The 18,761-nt window shown below is 40.1% G+C and overlaps 2 protein-coding genes across 4 annotated transcripts in view; one reads left to right on the top strand and one right to left on the bottom strand.

Annotated features, from left to right (window-relative positions):
- The first annotated feature begins 1,647 nt into the window (after positions 1–1,647).
- Positions 1,648–12,562, top strand: pitrm1 (pitrilysin metallopeptidase 1). Its single transcript, XM_084368898.1, has 27 exons — positions 1,648–1,954; positions 2,915–3,020; positions 3,309–3,415; positions 3,560–3,711; positions 3,885–3,999; positions 4,147–4,243; positions 4,429–4,589; positions 4,939–5,065; positions 5,429–5,517; positions 5,820–5,948; positions 6,073–6,186; positions 6,400–6,496; positions 6,772–6,906; positions 7,044–7,182; positions 8,839–8,955; positions 9,064–9,193; positions 9,478–9,598; positions 9,690–9,766; positions 9,881–10,046; positions 10,161–10,261; positions 10,365–10,485; positions 10,875–10,925; positions 11,023–11,135; positions 11,276–11,398; positions 11,615–11,760; positions 12,021–12,123; positions 12,221–12,562. Exons 1-27 carry the CDS (start codon positions 1,908–1,910, stop codon positions 12,312–12,314), a joined length of 3,078 nt encoding a protein of 1,025 aa, XP_084225024.1. The 5' UTR covers positions 1,648–1,907; the 3' UTR covers positions 12,315–12,562.
- A 590-nt stretch (positions 12,563–13,152) lies between these two features.
- Positions 13,153–18,761, bottom strand: part of LOC311266903 (ATP-dependent 6-phosphofructokinase, platelet type-like) — a 28,609-nt gene continuing 23,000 nt past the window's right edge. For all 3 annotated transcript variants that reach the window (XM_084369567.1, XM_084369565.1, XM_084369566.1), the window contains 6 exons: positions 18,474–18,638; positions 16,857–16,918; positions 16,007–16,118; positions 15,553–15,652; positions 15,271–15,376; positions 13,153–14,193 (listed from right to left, as the gene is read on the bottom strand). In XM_084369567.1, coding sequence (XP_084225693.1) covers positions 14,037–14,193; positions 15,271–15,376; positions 15,553–15,652; positions 16,007–16,118; positions 16,857–16,918; positions 18,474–18,638 — 702 coding nt within the window. In that variant the 3' untranslated portion in view covers positions 13,153–14,036. The remainder of the gene's footprint in view (positions 14,194–15,270; positions 15,377–15,552; positions 15,653–16,006; positions 16,119–16,856; positions 16,919–18,473; positions 18,639–18,761) is intronic.

The raw sequence follows: 18,761 nt of genomic DNA, 5'->3' as shown, positions 1-18,761 counted from the left end.
CAAGAGACGTCTATAATGTCCCATTTGCTTTATAGGCACAGCCATATAATAATGGCATCTTAGGTTTTAAAGGTTATAGTTGTAAGGAGATTTGATTTTTGAGTCTCAGTCCCAACTCATCCAATAATACCGCTCTGGGTTTCCAAACTTGACAATTTGGGAATGAGACTCAAAAAAATCAACTGTTCTTACAAATAGTACCTTTAATGAAGGGTAGGTGATCTGGATGTGAAGCTTCTGCCAAAAAACTTTAATGCAATACTGTGTTTTAAAGTCTTGCTGTCATGTACACGGCATCCCAAAAATTGAGAAAAAGATCATAATTTAGATTGTGGATCGTGATTACAATTAAATAGATTGTCATATAATTTTTTGGCCAGATCACCCTCCCCTACTTTAATCCAACATACACAAGGCTGAATTACCAAGAGGTCGGCAGCTGCCCCAAGGTCCCAGATTTCCAGGGTTCCCCTGAAAAAAACGTACATTTTCTGCATAACAATCAGTTTGTGGTACTTGTAACCAATAAAACGTGATATCAGCTGACATGATGAAGACCTAAAGGTGGATTCTGATCTTAAAAGTTTGAAGACAGCCCGTGTCAAGGTATAGTTTTAAAGATATTTTTTTTTTTTCTCAAAGGTGCATATCTCTCTATTTATCCGTGTTACGTCATATTAATACACAGTAAACATGAAGCAAAGTAGTATGATATCACAAAATGTGTGCCTATTGCACAACAAGTGGAAAAGATTGGGAAGGTATTTTTTGTCCTTGGACCCTTTTACAGAATAACCCAGATATAACCACACAGTCATTGTATTAAAAGTAGTAGCAACATGAATATATCTCATGTACAGAAAATTGTCTAAACGATTAAGAGGCTACTCTTGAAAAGGACAAAAAAAAAGTCATGAAGCAAAATTAAAACCACCGAACACCAATAATAACGATAAAATTCACCAACTAACGTCGACTGTGGAAATCACCAAGGGAAAAAGCAAACATCTGAAGCAGATTCTTGATTTATTATTTTAAACTCTACCCACAGTAAATTAGGCCTAAATTTGCGATGCCAAGGTGAGGTATTAGAATAAAAGTTGCCAATCAACACTTGAATCCTGTATTAGTTTATTTAAAGGACAGGCTGCACTTATTTCACAATAAAGGTGTTGAGTTGCACTTTAATAACGTGTGTTTTGCACTTTTCTCCTCCTTTGGCAGGACAGGATGGAAAGTTTAGGGGAAAACATGAAGTTATGAGCGAAGCTTCTTCTGTTACTTACCAACACTTAACTATGAGCTCACAGCGACATCTGCTGGAGAGAAGACGAATTACATGTCAATCGAAATAATACGATATTAAATTAGATTAGATTCGATTAAATTCGTTTTAAATTAATTAACGTTACATTTGAAGATGAAACTGAGGTAAACTCTTTCATAAGTTGCCTTGAATGTCTGTTAACATGGTGCTGTCCTTCAAAAACTCCTCAGCCGAGTCATGGTTTGGTAACCTTAGTGATGTGACGTTCGGCCAATCACATCGGCTCTTCTTACCTGCTCGACCAACCGGAAACAAGCTTGTTGCCGGGTGGAAGTTCAGCTTACGGGTGTCGAACTTTGCTCAGCCGGCGTACTCGTAGAGCTCCATTGCAGAAGGATAGGTACAACCGGGCACAAAATGGCTGTCGAGATGCTTTCCGCGCAGGTGTCACGGGCGTTTTCATGTGCGCAACTGAGCCCATGTGTCAACTGTATTACACACGGCGTGAGTGGACACGAGCCGGTGATGCTGCTCCGCAATAATGTGGATTTATTGACAACATTTGATTGATATTGCGTGACTTTATAACCGAACATACTCGGAGTGGACGTACTTGAATAATTTAGCGACGGACAAAGCGATGTTTCGGCAAACGAAGGCGGTGATCCAGAAACTTCGGTATCTCAAGTAGGTTGGCTAACAGTACAGCAAGCTAGCATGAACACTGCTGGTGTGCTGCTAACCGGCTACATGTTACTTCTGATGACTTAGCTAATCGTGACAACATCTGCTAACTGTCTGTGGCAGTGTGACCACATATTGTGGTGTTATAGCTGCATAAAGTGTGCTGTGATTTAGACGTAATGTGACTTGGAAGTTAAACTGATGAAACAGCTGATGCAACCATGTGGAGCTATCTGACATTACTGTTTGTTACTGTTTGTAGTTTTATATTAACTGTGCTTTTAACAGAAGAGCAGGTTCAGCCTCCTGTATGCTGTGTGCAGTAGTTATTGTTTAGGTTTGTTACTAGCCTACATTGGTGTTACACCAGATGATGTGACCTGTCATTAATAATTTAGGTTATTTGGATGTGCACATAGTCTCACACCTACACCCATCTGTTATTTTATTAGGCCTGGCAGTTGTAACTTAAAAGATGAATGCATGTAAACAAGTTTAAGTTAATGTTTGCAATGCAAGATAAAAAAATACCAACACGAGGCTTGTTCATTCCCATTTCTTCTTTATTTAATCTCACAGTGGCTATTTGTCATCTTTCAACCTGATGTCATAGCATCATCATTATTAACATGAGGCTGAAGATTTTCATGAAAAACCAACCATACGTACTTTGCTGGAGAATTTAATATCATCAAACCAGCTGTGCCCGACAATGAGAAGATATCAGCCAGTACACACAATATGTCAACACACACAACAAGTCAACACTATAGATTATTGAGATTTGCAGGTGAGGCGCCAACTGCTCATCGGGAGCAATTTGGGGTTCAAGGGCACTTCGACATGCAGCTGGGGGAACCGGGGATTTGAACTAGCGACCTTCCGATCACTAGATAACCTGCTCTACCTCCTGAGCTACAGCCGCCCCAGTTGGAGTATTATTAACTGTTTCTTCTGTCGCAGTTTGAATGGACAGCAGCACACATGGAAGCTGAAGAGCACATCAGCAAGAGAGAGAGCTGCTCAGTACCAACCAGGACAGAAAGTCCATGGTTTCACAGTCAGAGAGGTAGGTGTGATGGTGCACTTTCATTCAGAGCTTTAACTTTGTTACTGTACCTGACATTGGTACTTTTTTAACAGCCAATGACTTTTTTAGGGGTAAACTGGAGGAATACGATAACACATATATTTAAAAATCTGTCAAGGGTGGTAAATGTTGTTTTAATCATCACAGTCGCATCGTCACAGTCTTTTTGTGTTTTTATTGTTGACCTTCCTACATGAACATTGCTACAAGGTTTGATTCAGTGGCTGAGACTAGACCTGAAACCTTAAAGGTGTCTGCTCTCCGCAGGTTGCAGTGGTCCCTGACTTGTTTCTCACCGCAGTGAAGTTGACCCATGATAAAACTGGAGCTCAGTACCTCCATGCAGCCAGAGATGACTCCAACAACCTCTTTAGGTTGGTTTAAATGCGTCTTCTTCTTCTTCATCATCCATTTATGACATGTTAGACTAAAGATTTTATTGTTTTCTCTTTTTGTCAGTATAACATATAACATCCTCTAAAAATCGGTCGTCTCTTCTACTTGTTCCTGTTTTGCAGTGTCCAGTTCAGAACGACTCCCATGGACAGCACAGGAGTCCCGCACATCCTGGAGCACACGGTGCTGTGTGGATCTGAGAAGTATCCCTGCAGAGATCCTTTCTTCAAGATGCTCACCAGGTCCCTGTCCACCTTCATGAACGCTTTCACAGGTAACGAACAATAATGATGACCTAAAAGAAACGCGTGAGCTCTGAGTCTGTGAGCAAAACGTTGTGCTTCAATTCACGTGAATATTCTGGGTGACTTCAAAATGATGGTTGTATTTTTCTGAAATGGCTGATGAGCTTCTGGTTTGTTTGTGTGTTTGCTTCCTTGTGAACAGCCAGCGACTACACCATGTATCCGTTCTCAACTCAAAACGGGAAGGACTTCCAGAATCTTCTGTCCGTTTATCTGGATGCAGTTTTCTTCCCTTGTTTACGAGAGCAGGATTTCAAGTGAGTTGTGACTATCGCTGCACAGTTTTACACGCTAGAACTGCGAGATAATTTTAGATTTTGTTGTGATTTCTTTTTTATGATTCATATTGAAGTCATACTAAATCAGCATATCTTTTTTTTTATTCTGTTTGTCTTATTTTCCAGGCAGGAGGGCTGGAGGCTGGAGAATGAAAACCCCACAGATCCAAACACTCCCCTGGTGTTTAAAGGCGTCGTGTTCAATGAAATGAAGGGGGCTTTTGTAAGTCAACACTCTCCTGCTCACTGTCTTTAAGACTTCATTAATATGACTTCATATATTAAACAAACCAACGTGGTTGGAGTGGAGAATATTGTCTTGTATTAGTGCTAATGACTGTGCTTTTACCATGTCGGCAAATGCAAAATTTGACATGATAACATATGAGTGTGTGTGCATGTTTCCAGTCAGAGAACGAGCGTGTGTACGCCCAGCACCTCCAGAACAAGCTGTATCCAGACCACACCTACTCTGTGGTGTCGGGAGGGGAGCCTTTAGCCATCCCCGACCTCACCTGGGAGCAACTCAGACAATTCCACGCCACGCACTACCACCCCAGCAACGCCAGGTAGAGGAGCACACAACCCAACACAGCCTGGAAAAAACAGGAAAAGGTTTTGCTACAACAGAGCATGCATTACTTTCCACAGCTCACTAAGTCCTACTATAATTTCCTGCCTGCTGCTGGTTTGAATTCACAATGACTGACACCATGATACGGGTTAATGTGTAAAAACATGCCGGTGTCAGTTTGTATCCATTCATCAGATAAGGGAAAGTTATTATCATTCCTCTAAAGAAACTCCATGAAAGATGATCAAGATAAAGATGTTGGCATCACAGGACAGAAAGCATGCAGCTTTCTAAGTTGTACATAAACTGTATGTTTTAACACACATCTTCAATATGTTCCTCAGGTTCTTCACATATGGAGATTTGCCTTTGGAGCAGCATCTGAAGCAGATTGAAGAGGAGGCGCTGTCCAAGTTTGAGCGCATCAACCCGAACACTGAGGTCCCCTCCCAGCCGCACTGGAGCAGCCCTGTGAGTTCATAATTCAGACAAGTAACACGTAATGATGAAAGGTGATGAAAGGTGCTCTGCAGCACCTGACAAGTAAATCTATGAAATCCTCGAAAATAACTTCAGCTAAGTAAGATCATGTGCTGCACTTCCTCCCTCTGCAGTCTTAACAGCACAAATTGGTTCAATAAGCACGGAGGGACATAATGTGATAAAGTCACATCTTACATTTGAATTTGGAAAAATGGTTTCCAGTATAATCAAAGTCTAATGTTCATTTGAGCTTGAATTGTTTAAACTAAATCATGTATTTCATTATTAAATACATGATGAGAAACGTTGAATAGTCGTCTGATCTCACTGTGAGTCTCATTTACTTCTCAGAGAGAGGACCATGTGACCTGCAGCCCTGACGCTCTGGCTCCAGATCCAGCCAGGCAGAACACGCTGTGTGTGAGCTACCTGCTGGGAGAGTAAGATCACATCATTTCTCTCCATTTCCTGCTGTGTTTCACAGAGGCGTTTATACTCAAAGTCATTTTGAAGTAGGATGGCATTTATAAGAGTCTGAAGCATCGGGCACCGCATCTTCTGGTTCTCTGCTTTTCTTGTTTGACCTTTTATTTACAGAGGCTTGTCTAGTCATGTTGACAGTTTTGTAACGGGTGTCCTCCTCAACACAACGAGACATCGCACAGCAGGTCTCTTTTAAAAGTGAAGCTTTGAGCCTGTGATTCAGTAACATTTGATCTCTTGTTGTGGTTTCTCTGTGCAGCATCACTGACACGTTTGAAGGATTCACTCTCAGCCTGCTGTCCTCTCTGATGATCTCTGGACCAAACTCTCCCTTCTACAAAGCTCTCATTGAACCCAAGATAGGAACCGACTTCTCTTCTGTCGTAGGGTGTGTACATGGCTGTAAGACAACTAAGCTGGGATCAGTCACAGTTTGATCTAGTCAAGTTGGAAAGCTAACTGTTTGACTGATTGCATATGTTGAGAGTGTGTTGAAATGTCCTGTTGTGCAGATATGATGGCAGCACCAAAGAGGCATCGTTCAGCATCGGACTGCAGGGGATGGCTTCGGAGGACACAGAGAGGGTGAAACAAATCATCAGACAAACCATTGATGACATTATAGAGTAAGTCCCACCGTCCCTTTGGGTATTCTGGTTTGTTTTTATGTATTACATTTGCACTCCAGGCATTTTATCTTAAGTCCACAGACCTTCCCAGTAGGCTCATGTACACGTAGGCTGAAGAAATGCTTGGTTATCAAGCCAGTGTGAAGAAGAGAAAAGATTTCCACAGTGTGTAAATAAACTTTCGTCATTCCTCCTCATCATCGTTCACAGAAATGGCTTCGAGGAGGAAAGAATCGAGGCTCTCCTCCACAAGATCGAGATCCAGATGAAGCACCAGTCCACCAACTTCGGTCTGTCTCTGGCCTCGGTGAGTTCACTGCTTATGTTTATCTGAAACCTTCAGTTTGTTTCCACAACCACAAGGACGCTACATGTATTCAGAAACCTCCATGTGGGAGGTATGTTAGTTTGTGCTGTCTGTGCATGAAATCTTGTGTTTCTGTTTGCGTTCTCTGTTTTTCTCCATACGAGTCGAGAATGCAAACATGTCTTGGGAAACTATCTTGTGTACGGAGAAGTTTATTTGCTGATTTCCTCCTCTTGGACGTCCTCACTCTTGACTTTTTTTGTGTGTTTTTCTAGTACATAGCATCATCGTGGAATCATGACGGCGACCCTGTGGAGCTGCTGCAAATCAACGAAAGTGTTTCTGAGTTCAGACAGGCCCTGAAGGAAAACCCTCGCTTCCTCCAGGACAAAGTCAAGCACTACTTTAAGGTGAGTTAAACTAGATCTTTTTTAAACGTGTGTTTCCAGTAAAGTTGTAAGTCGATTGCTGCATGTTGCCCTTGTTTCCTCTGCAGACTTCAAATGAAATTCAGGATTTAATGCAAACCCTAACCCTGTCTTTGCAGGAGAACACACACAGACTGACCCTGTCAATGAGCCCAGATGAAGCCTACATGGAGAAACAGGCCCAGGCTGAAGAGGAGAAGCTTCAGAAAAAGATCCAGGCTCTGTCCGACAGTGACAGAAAAGAAATCTATGAGAAAGGTAATAATACTTTAACAACAGTGAATAAACAATACTTCAACAACCCCTGAAATTTTTAATTTTCACTCGGTTTCACACATGAAAAACATTTTATTTCAAGTGTAATTGTTTGTAACCGAGTGGGAGAAAAAGTAAGTAAGTGAAAAAAAACAATTCTCCTAAGTAAAAAAAAATAAAAAATTGGGTTTTACACATAAAATAAAATGTCTCCAGAAAATTTTTCCCTGAAATTTTTTGTAAAAAGAAAAAAATCTAAATCTAATACTGAAAATTTTTAATGTGAGAAAAATTTAGCCTGAATTTAAAAAATGTTTTTTTTGTTTTGTTTTGGGTTTTTTTTTTCAGTTTTTGCGCCCGGTTTTACACAAGAAAAAAAAGATAATTCGGCTGAATTTTTAACGTAGTTAAAAAGTCATTTTTAATGATTGTCATTTGTCCTTCACCATGATTTTTTTTTTGTTCATAAATTATTTTTTTTTTTTTTTTGTTCAAAGAATGTTTGGGATTTTTTTTTGTCAAAAACCATTAGGGTTTTTTGTTAAAATAATGTTTTTTGTTAAAAAAAATTGCTTTTTTTAGAATTTTTTTTTTTTTAAATATTCACATTAAAAATATTAGTTTTTAATTTTTCTAGAAATTTGGGTTCTTTTGTTCAAAGCAATGTGGGTATTTTTGTAAAAAAAAAAATTGGGCGTTTTTGTAAAACAAAAAAATGTGTTTTACGCAGCAGACTAGCTAGTTCGAACCCTGGCTCCCCCGGGGTGGAACTGAGCTACATGCCGAAGTATCCTTGAGCAAGATACTGTACCCTGAAATTGCTCCTGGCGTGCAGTTGGCACCTTGTGTGGCAGCCTCTGCCGTCAGAAGGGCCCTGCGATGAACTGGCGACTCATCCAGGGATATACCCTAGCCTCCGCCCATATGAAACTGGGATTGGCTCCAGCAACCCCGCAAACCCTCTGAAAGGGGCGGATAAAGCGGTAACATCTCCGCGACCTTCACGGACTAAGCGGTAAAAAGAAAATGAGAGACAAAAATTCTCCTGATAATTTCGGCTGAATTTTTAACGAAGGACAATTTTCGGGGGGAAAATTGTCCTTCGTCCTTCGCCCCATTTTTTTTTTTTTTTTGTTCAAAACAATTTGGATTTTTTAAATGAAAAAAGGATGTTATGTGACAAAAAACAATACGTTTTTTTGTTAAAAAAAAAATTGTCAAAATTTTTTGGGGGGGTTTTGTTCAAAGAAATTTGTGTTTTTTTTGTTTTGTTTTTTAAAGGGTGTTTTTGTAAAAAAAAAAAAAAAAGTTTTTGTAAAAAAAAAAAGGTTTTGTAAAAAAGAAAAAGGGTTTTTGTAAAAAAAAAAAAAAAAGGGGTTTTGTAAAAAAAAAAAAAAAAAGGTTTTTGTAAAAAAAAAAAAAAGGGGGGGGGTTTGTAAAAAAAAAAAAAGTGTGTGGGGGGGGGTTTGTTCAAAAACTTCTTTCTTAGAATCTTTTTTTTCTCAGAAAAATGTGTGGATTTTTGTAAAAAAAAATGTTTTTTTGTTAAAAAAAGTTTTGTTCAAGTGTTTTCAATGTCTGTGATACAATATAAAAGGATGTGATGTAAGGCACTTCAGATTAAAGCTAGATGTTTCAATGTTGTTTTTTTCTGTAAAGGTCTGGAGCTGCTGGATGCTCAGAGTAAAACCCAGGACGCCTCCTGTTTGCCTGCACTCAAAGTGTCCGACATCGAGCCCACGATACCCGTCACCCCTGTTCAGATCAGCACAGCAGGTGCAGCTTCATATCATATTTACACAGTAACAGCTGCATTGTATTTTCATCATGAAAACCCAAGTCGAGAGTGTTTGGTGAAGAGCTTTCCTGTCCTGATCCCCGCAGGAGGTGTTCCAGTTCAGTACTGTGAGCAGCCCACCAATGGCTTGGTTTACTTCAGAGCCATGTGTAGTCTCAACACGCTGCCAGAGGAGTTCAGGCTTTACGTCCCACTCTTCTGCAGTGTCATCACCAAGTGAGTTGATCTGTCAGTCTGTGCAACCAGAACAAGATCAGGATCGCTCAGACGAGACTTAGAATTTGTTTATTTCAACAACAAAAAAAAAAAGGGTTTTGTCTGGTTTTTTTTTCCCCTTATTGTGTTTTTTTTTCCATAGAGTGCACCGATTGGATGAATAATGTTTGAGGACATATATCAGGACACTGCTAATGTTTTGTACAGTCTGTTATTAAAATGAGAGATTATCATAGACTAATTCTCGTGCTTCCAAACTTGAACTGAACTGTTTGTTCCATCAGGATGGGCTGTGGAGCTCTGGACTACAGGCAACAGGCCCAGCAGAAGGAGCTGAGGACAGGGGGCATGTCCGTCTCCACCCAGGTCATCCAGGACTCCACCCAGCTGGACATTTACGAGCAGGTCAGCGCCAGCTCAGAGACAAATCACTGAAGTGTGTACATCATATGAGCATTACAAGTATAAAGGGGTCCTCCATTGCTCTCTGTTTCAGGGTGTCCTCCTGGATTCCTCGTGTCTGGACAGGAACCTCCCTCACATGTTCCAGCTGTGGAGCGACACATTCAACAGGTACGTCTTCATGTCGGCAGCAGCTGCAGACAGCTGCTTATAAAAGTTTACTACCAACAGAAAAACTCTTGTTCTGTCGGCACGTGGTGTTGAAATAAGTCGTTTTTCTTCTAGCCCCCACTTTGATGACGAGGAGCGCCTCAGAGTGCTGGTGATGATGTCAGCACAGGAGCTGGCCAATGGGATCGCCTACTCTGGTCACATGTATGCTATGACCCGTTCAGGCCGTCACCTGACTCCAGCAGGAGACCTCCAGGAGACGTTTGGTGGGATGGAGCAGGTACTGAACAGCCTAGAAAGAACAGTCATAACTAATTCATGTGTGTAAGAGCTTTTTGTTGTTTCTCAGCCTCTAGTTTGTGAGACAGCTGTTTTTATGTTGTTTGAACATTAGGTGAAGTTTATGAAGAGGATAGCAGAGATGTCCGACCTCAGCCAAGTCATCCGAACACTACCCAGAATCAAAAAACACCTTCTCAACCCCGACAACATGAGGTGGGCTCATTTTCCATCTGTGTGCTTTAAAGTCACTGGTATTTTTCAGCTAGACAAATTTCTGTCGAAGTCGTTGTATAACTAAAGCTTCTGTTCGTTGTAGGTGTGCGGTGAACACTACTCCACAGAAAATGTCCGACACAGCCAAACAGTTGGAGAATTTTATGAAGGATGTGTCTGAAAACAGAAAAGAACGTAAACCTGTCAGAAGTAATATTATTGAGGTGAGATATCAACTGGCACATTTCGGTGTTTTTGTTAAAACATTTTTAGTTTTTTTGTTAAAAAAAAAAAAAAAAAGTTAAGAAAAATTTAGTTTTTTTAAAATGTTTTTTTGGGGGGCAAAACATGTTTTGCTAAAAAAATGTGTTGTTGTTTTTTTTTAAAAAAGGGTTTTTTGCAAAAAATGCATGTTTTTAAAAAAAAAAATTTTTTTATTTATTTATTTATTTTTTTGTTGAAAAAGTTTAGGTTTTTGGTTTTTTTAAAAAAAAGAAAAGAAATTGGGTTTTTTGTTTGAAAAAAATGGGGTTTTCATATTTGTCCAATTAACTTTTCTGTTAAATCATAATATAATATTCTTTCTGCTGTGCTTTTTTTATTCCCTTGTTAGAGGCCACTCGACCCCCGGGATGACTCCGGACCGAGTAGGAAACTCATCTCTGTAAGTTCTGTGTTGACAGCTGTTTTCATTTCGTAGTCAGTCGACCAGATTCTGAATGAGGATTAAGCAGTTTGTGTTTTTTTACTTCACTCTTCAGGAGCTGAACTTCAGTCCGTGTCAGATGAAAACTTTATTCCCGATGCCCTTCCCTGTCAACTTTGTCAGTGAGAGTATTCGTACGGTGCCATTCTCCCACCAGGACTACGCCAGGTAACCACACCAGTTCATGTCACAGACCAGTGTTAGATGTTTCTTCTGTAGCGTCTTCATCTTCTTATCATTTTACTTATTACCTGCACATCGTCTGTCTGATAACCACTTTTTTACTCTTTATTTTGTCTCTTTGACAGTTTGTGCGTCGTGGCGAGGATGATGACGGCGAAGTTTCTTCACGGAGAGATCCGGGAGAAGGGAGGAGCCTACGGGGGCGGGGCCAGGATGGGAGGAGGTGTTTTCTCCTTCTACTCATACAGGTGAGCAGCGAGTTCATCACACCTCTCACAGTTATAGAAAACATTGCAACATAGACACAGAAATGCACTCAAACATCAGAACCACAGCATTTGCTGAACACAATTTTAATATTTCATGTCTACATGAGACAGGAACAACTAAGTGAACTCAATAATAAAAATAGTAACAACATATAAAATGTGTGTTGACCACATGTTCTGCCACGTGTCTTTAAGGGACCCGAACTCGGTGCAGACCTTGTCTGCGTTCCGTAGAGGCGTGGACTGGGCCAAGTCAGGACAGTTCACTCAGCAGGACATCGATGAAGCCAAACTGTCAGTGTTCTCAGCTGTCGACTCACCTGTGGCCCCCGCAAACAAAGGTGAGACTCTCCACCCGCGGCGAATCAACTGGATGAAGTGATGCGACCTGACAGCAGCTGGCCGGACCGATAACCTCACTTCACATCAGATCTTTTAAGCACATTAACGGCAACATCGCAGATTAAAAAACATTCTTTAATCTTCTAGAGACACTCGAGTTTTAATACACATCTTAAAATCATCTTAAAATGAGACTTTCACAGTAATGGGTAAAGGATGCGTTGCCGTCATTAAAGCGATGCGTTTCTTTGCGTTGCAGGGATGGGTCTGTTCCTCAGTGGAGTCACAGATGAGATGAAGCAGAGTCACAGAGAAAGACTCTTCGCCGTCACTCACAAAAATCTGGTGGACGTGGCTGAAAGGTAAAATGTTTAAGAACTAACAGTTCTGCAGGTAACAGTTCAAAATCCTCGAGATATTTTTGTTAAGTATAAAACAAATGTTGTTGTTTTCCTGCAGATACCTCGGTGTTGGTCAGAGGACGTGTGGCGTCACCATCCTGGGTCCAGAGAACGAGACGATTAAAAAAGACCCGTCATGGATTGTCAAATAATTATTGTACTATTTAGACACTAAACTGAACTACAGTTTGTACCACAGTGGCAAGAAGTACTGAATATTTAAAAGAGATTCTCTTCTGAGGATTTAAACAGTTGCAAAAAGGCTGAAACGCACAAAACAAAGAGGACCGTTGCCTGATTAGTGTTTTAGTCATAATCTGATGCGTCAGATGACTTTGTCTATTCCGTTATGTACATATTTATGAAAATGTGAATATTACACTATCATTGAAATACTAAACCTGAGTCGGCTCTTTATTTCATTACTTTATCTCTGCATCGATGAACATGAGTATTTTCCCGGCAGATTTTAAGGGATTTTTAGTTTTGTCAAACAAGTTGAGATCGTCTTAGTGAACACTTTTTGTGACCATAGCTCAGAAGATCGCAGTGACTGAAGTATATTAAGTAAATGTAAAATGAAGTCTAGTTTGTACATTTGTTTTGCTGCAGTAGTGGTATTATGTTTGGTTTTAGATGAATCAAAAAGGTCTTTAAAGTAATAAAATGTGCGTAACAATGTGCAGAAGTCAACACACCTGGCCAAGAAATAGTCCAGCACCATTTTACACAGTTTTAGTACAGAGAGTAGAGTTGAAGGTGGATTTTGTTTCTTTAGGGCGGCACAAGGCTAGCTGTTTTCCCTGTTTTTATGCTAAGCTAACCACCTTCTGATAGTTAACCATACAGTTGGGAGAGAGGTATCAATCATCCAACTCTCCTCTCCTTTTAAAAAATAATTACTTTTAACTGTGGTAAGGAAATGTGTTTTTGAGATCTTAATGAGCTCCAGTGTTGTTTCTAAATAAACAAAAAAGTCTCAGTTTCAAATCTTTCCACACAATAAATGCTTTATTACTCTGTGACAAGACACATCACGCTGCCATCACATAAAGGTAATGTTGCGTACAAGTTTCAGACATCCTCCACTTCACTGCCAAACTACAGCAACAGCAGGACCCTACTCACAAATACCACTAAGAAGATGTCACATATAAAGCCCGGGGTGGATACAGAGGCGACACCAACACACACACTCATACACACAATTAGCAGGTGACGGGACACACTAACACACGGCCTGCTCGGCTCACATTTTCCTTCAGGGTTTCATCTCGAAGCATTTTACAATCAAGATGTTTGACGGACGTGTGAACAGGCTGACGGCGTGTGATCCTCCTCGCATATATTCTCTCATTATGAGCAGCTTCGGGGGGGATTACATTAAATTACGGGGCTCAAAGTGCTGTAGAAAATAATAAAAATCACAAAAGCTTTAGATGCATCGCCCACCTCAGCCTCCCTGTGTTTAAACAACACAAACGCTGGGCAGCTTTAAAACAATTAAGATAAAGCTACATTTTCAGGACTACAACTTTAATACGTATACAGTACATGATGAGGAGTGCTTGGATATATATATTTATTTATTTAAGTCTATAATTACTTTGATTGGGGATCTAGAAAATACAATTTCAGCACTGCTAGCTCTCTGCTATGTAGCGAGCTTTAATCCAAACATCTGACCCTTAAATTTAATCTGTCGCTCTCTAAAACATGGACGATCCCTTCTTTAATAGACCCTCACTATCTTTTAAAATCTACCATAATTTATCTGCAGTCAATCGGCGGTCGATCAGTCATTGTGTGAGTAGCTGTCACTGTTTTGTGAAGCTGTCGGGAGTGAAGCTCTCCTCCGGCAGCGGTGCGGCGGCTCAGATAGTCGCCGAGGTGTTGCTCTCTCTGGGTCGGATCCGGGTCACGTGCTCCAGCTGGCCGGCGTCGGACACGTCGTAGCTCGTCTTGTACTTGGCGAGGATTTTCATGAGTGGACGGAGCTTCAGCCACCACTGCTCCTTAGGGATCCTGTGGCTGAGGAGACAAAAGACAAGTTTTTATAAAGAACTGCTGTCACCGGAGAGTGGAAAAATATGTTTAAAGTTTATTTTTTTGGTTTGTTTTTTTGAAAAGAAAAGAAAAATTCTCCTGTTTTTTTCTTTTTCACAAGAAAATAAAGTTACTTCTTCCGCCTGAATTTTAAACTTGTTTCAAACATGGAAAAATATATCAGATAAAGGCTTTTTTGTTTGTTTTTTTAAGAAAAAAAAAATTGTTTCTCCTGCCCAAACTTTTTTTTTTTCATGTGTGGAACCAAGTTGGGAAAAAAAGGAAATCCGAATAGTTTTTTGGTTTTTTTTAAAGAAAAATGTTTTCTTTTGTTTCCACTTGGTTTCACACATAAAACCAGACACTCCTCATGATTTTTTCTTTTATACTCTTCCACACAAGGAAAAAAACTGAGAAAGAAATCAGGTGATTCTCCGGCGAGACTTTTTTTCCCATGTGCTTTTCCACACGTGGAGAAAAAAGAAAGGGAAAATTATCACGATTTTTTCTTTGTTGCTCTGTTTCACACAAGGAAAAAAGAAGAACTTCTTTAATTTTCAATTTTAAACTTGTTTCACAAATGGAAAAAAAATTCAGAATAATTTTTTTTTTTTTAACCGTGTTGGTAAAAAAATACATCAGAATTAGTTTTTTTTTCTTTTTAATTTAAGAAAAAAAAAATAATTCTCCTGCCCAAACTTTTTTTTTGGTTGGTTTATTTGGTTTCACACATGTAACTCTTCTTCCACACAAGGGAAAAAATAACAAATTCTTCTGAAATCATCATCTTCCTACTGAGAATTTTGTTTTTTCATGTGTGAAACAGTGAAAAAAATTCAGGAGAACACATTTTTTCCACTCGGGTTTTACACATGAAAAAAAAAAATTAAGGAGAAAAAAAAAAGATTTCCCTTAATTTTTGTTTTGCAACGATGGAAATAAAAATTGAGAAACTAAGAAAGATTATCCTGGCAAAACTCTTATCCACCAGTTCTCAAGTCAAACACAGGAGAGAAAACAACAACACTGCCAAAAAGATTAAAAACTGAAAATGTTTCTTACACAAAGTCAGTCTCGTCCCGGAGCTGCGACACAGGCTGAAACACCAGAGCTCTGCGACGCATCCCCAACAGACATGCGGTGTCCTCCGAGTTAGCAAACACTCGTCCTGCAGGGAAGACAAGCATCAGCCTTTACAACCAGAGCACATCGTTCAGGTGTGTGCAAACACATACTGCACCCAGTCATGCACTGACGCTGATATTTACACAGCCCTGATTAAACTCAAACAAACAAGCAACCAAAAGCAAACACAACATCTGATTAAATCGTGATGCGTTTTACCTCCTTTGTAAGAGTCCTTGAGCGTCCGTGTGATCCACTGCATGGCTTTAGCTGAAATTTTGGTGCTAAAGTTTCTGTCAAATGGTGACGGAGCTCCCCCCTGTGACAAGGAAAGAAAATATGGCTCTGTTCAAAATAAACCTGGGAACATTTAAAGGGGTGTTTGTATAATCTATTTAAGATTATCCAAGTTATATTTCATGCATTGAGCTGTGCGTCATTGTCACTGGTTACAGTTTGTTTCATTCATTACAGCTTCAGCTACAGAAAAGATTCTGGCCTCTAAAAAGGGTGTAAATAATGTCTTTTCAAATCAGTGTGGTATGTCGAGGCTTCAACGGCCATCTGATGTGCTCTGTCGGTTGTTTTTTATTATTTTAAAACAAGATACCAACTACTTCAGTTCAGGAGAAGATCATTTTGGGGGAGCTGTGTGTGTGTGTGTGTGTCTGACCTGCTGCATATGGCCGAGGATGTTCTTCCTGCAGTCGAACACTCCTTTTCCCTCCTCGGTGTACAGCTGGTAGATGAAGTCAGTGGTGAAGTTCTCATTGCAGTTCTCATTTCTAGAGCACACACATTTTAAAAAGGGCGACAGGTCAGTTAAAGGGTTCGTTCACTGAAATAAGAAATATTATTCAGACATAACCTGCGATCGGATCTACTTTTTTAATCCAAGAAATAACCTGGACAAATAAAACTAAAACTATCTGCACAACGAGATACTACAAGTACCCTCAAGCTCCATTCTCTGTTCCTCATTGCTCAAGTGCCCTTGAGCCAGAGCACCAGCGTGCCGTCTACTGCAACCTGCAGAGCCGCTTGCGATGCACCACCGTGCTCGTCTTGTAATAGTGAAATTATGCAGGTGCAAACCTCAGCACACAATGTCACCTACACACCGTCCAAAATACTACACTCGTCCTACTTCCACAGACCTTCGTCCTGCTGGGAGCAATTTAAACAGTGTGATGGTGCAGCGGACTAAAATAGCCACAACAGATGACATGAGGTACAACGTGTGTGTGAGGTCGATCAGCTGTCACAGATATGAGTAAAAAGATAATAAAGAATATTAATGTAAATGATTCGTCATAAAATAACGTTTTTTTCTCCTTTCGTTGTGCTCTCTCCCTCAGTCACACAAACACACACACACACACTTACTCACTCATGCAAAACCCCACAGGCTAAACAGTGTGTGTGTCAAGGTAACGCCATGGAAACAGCTGTGGCTCGGAAATGTACCTTTAAAAAAAAAAAAAGAGGACAAATCGTCTGGTATTTGAGTAATTGAGCCTCACCTGAGCACCAAGCCTCTCTGGATGGTCGTCTTCATCTTCTGCGTCAGATGCTCCACGTTGGCCTGAAAACACAGAGCGAAGCCTCACATCAAACCGGAGCGATGGCGGCCTGCGACCTGCACGAGCAGCCGATCCAGCCACAAATCACACGCCTCTGTCTCAACACTCCCCAGGAATAGAGAGGTGCAGGGTGGTGTTTGAACCACCAGGGGGCGCCATATTTAGTATTTCTACCCTTCTGGTGAAGCCAAGAGTGGTTTGAATGCAACACTCCTGTTTATAGTACTAGTAGAGTAGAGCTTTTCATTTCACTTATCATCATTTCTGCAATTTTCAAATTATCAGGATATAAAAACTCAGAAGGAGAATAATTATTTTACCAACAACATAATTAAATCAAATCAGTATAAATGTTTAAAGAATTCAATAGAGTTAAAGTGTTTGTGTTTTGCTCATCTCAGGCGACATGTACACAGGTGTTTCATCCGTGAGAAGCATTTTCTTTGCTTTTTGGCCTTTTGTACAGAAGTAAACAGTGTTTAGGTCATTTTTTTTTTGTTTGTGGGGGAAAAAAAGAGTTTTGCCAGGATAAAGTTTCTTAAACTTTTTTTTCTATCTGTGAAAAGTCTGTAGAGAAAACAAAAAAATCAGGAGAATTTTTTCTGAGACAATGTGTAAAAATTATTTCAGGAGGATTTTTTTTTTCTTCCACGTGCAAATTCAAGGAAAAAAAAAATCATGTGATTGAAAAAAAAATCAGAAAATTTTGTCAGGAGACATTTTTTTTTGGTAAGGCTCATTAAAAAAATATTTTTTGTCTTGATTTTTTTTCCCACTTGGTTTCACACATGAATAAAAGAAAAATAAATTCTCCCAAAAATGTTTTTCACACCGTTTTAAAGATGAAAAAAATATTTTTTTCTCCTCCATTTTATTTTTTTGGGGAAAACATTTTTTTATTTGTCCCTCTGGGCTTCTGTAGTTTTCAGTGATTACAGAAACAGTGATTTTTGGAAATAATGACGCAGCCAAAATGTTCACTCTTATTGCGTATGTAGCATTATTAGGAAATGTGGAGAATATGCTATGGTATTTGAGTTTGTACATTGACAGAGTGGATATTATATTCTTTATCTTAACAACAATGATGGAAAATAGAGACAAAAATGACCGCTGACAATATTTAATAAAAATATCAAAAATGTCAGGAGGATTCTGTGACAAGCAGTTCACAGAGATCTTTTTTTTTTTAAAGTTACCTGTGTACAGGTGGATGAGGCCTTGATTTGACGCAGTAACAACATAAACACGGCGCCCGCCTTGACGTCTCTAATCGTGCTGACCTGATCTGTGTTGATGGGATCTGTCTTTCATGGAATGAGTGATGCTGCTCAGAGGTTATTAATACATTGCATCATACGCAGAGCCATAATCTGGGTCACCTGCACACTCCTGAAACCTCCAGGCAGAGGCACTGATGAAACATGCTGCAATGCTCACGTGTGATCTGTGCTGCTGCATCACAGCCGGAGCCAAATGTTGCGTTATTAAACAGCTTTACTAAATATGTTAAAGTTTCACAATGTGATTTTGCTGTCGGCAGACTGTGTCTCTGACCTGCAGGTCCCGGATGTCAAACGGCTCCTCGTAGATGTAGACCGTGTCGGCGCCCGCGGCCAGACCGCCAACAGTGGCCAGGTAGCCGCAGTAGCCCCCCATGGTCTCGATGATGAAGACCCTCCGCTTGGTGCCACTGGCTGACTGCTTGATGCGATCACACGTCTGCATCACACACAGATTAAACAGTTATTACCAAGCAACATGGTGGGTTTGTGCAAGACATGCAACAGCAACAGGAAATCATTAAAGTAGAGCTGGAGTGATCATGTTAGGTCATCAATTATT

Source organism: Pagrus pagrus, assembly GCF_965226575.1.
Source record: "Pagrus pagrus genome assembly, chromosome: 12".
In the NCBI taxonomy this organism is placed as follows: Eukaryota; Metazoa; Chordata; class Actinopteri; order Spariformes; family Sparidae; genus Pagrus; species Pagrus pagrus.
The sequence above is the reverse complement of the archived record's forward strand: the minus strand, read 5'-3'. Positions and strand labels throughout refer to the sequence as shown.

Bases quoted from the DNA above. Each gene is read 5' to 3' on its own strand.
- pitrm1 (XM_084368898.1), top strand. From the start codon at position 1,908: ATGTTTCGGCAAACGAAGGCGGTGATCCAGAAACTTCGGTATCTCAA. The intron at 6,187-6,399 runs GTAAGTCCCACC...CATCGTTCACAG, and splicing joins ACCATTGATGACATTATAGA to AAATGGCTTCGAGGAGGAAA. The intron at 12,124-12,220 runs GTAAAATGTTTA...GTTTTCCTGCAG, and splicing joins CTGGTGGACGTGGCTGAAAG to ATACCTCGGTGTTGGTCAGA.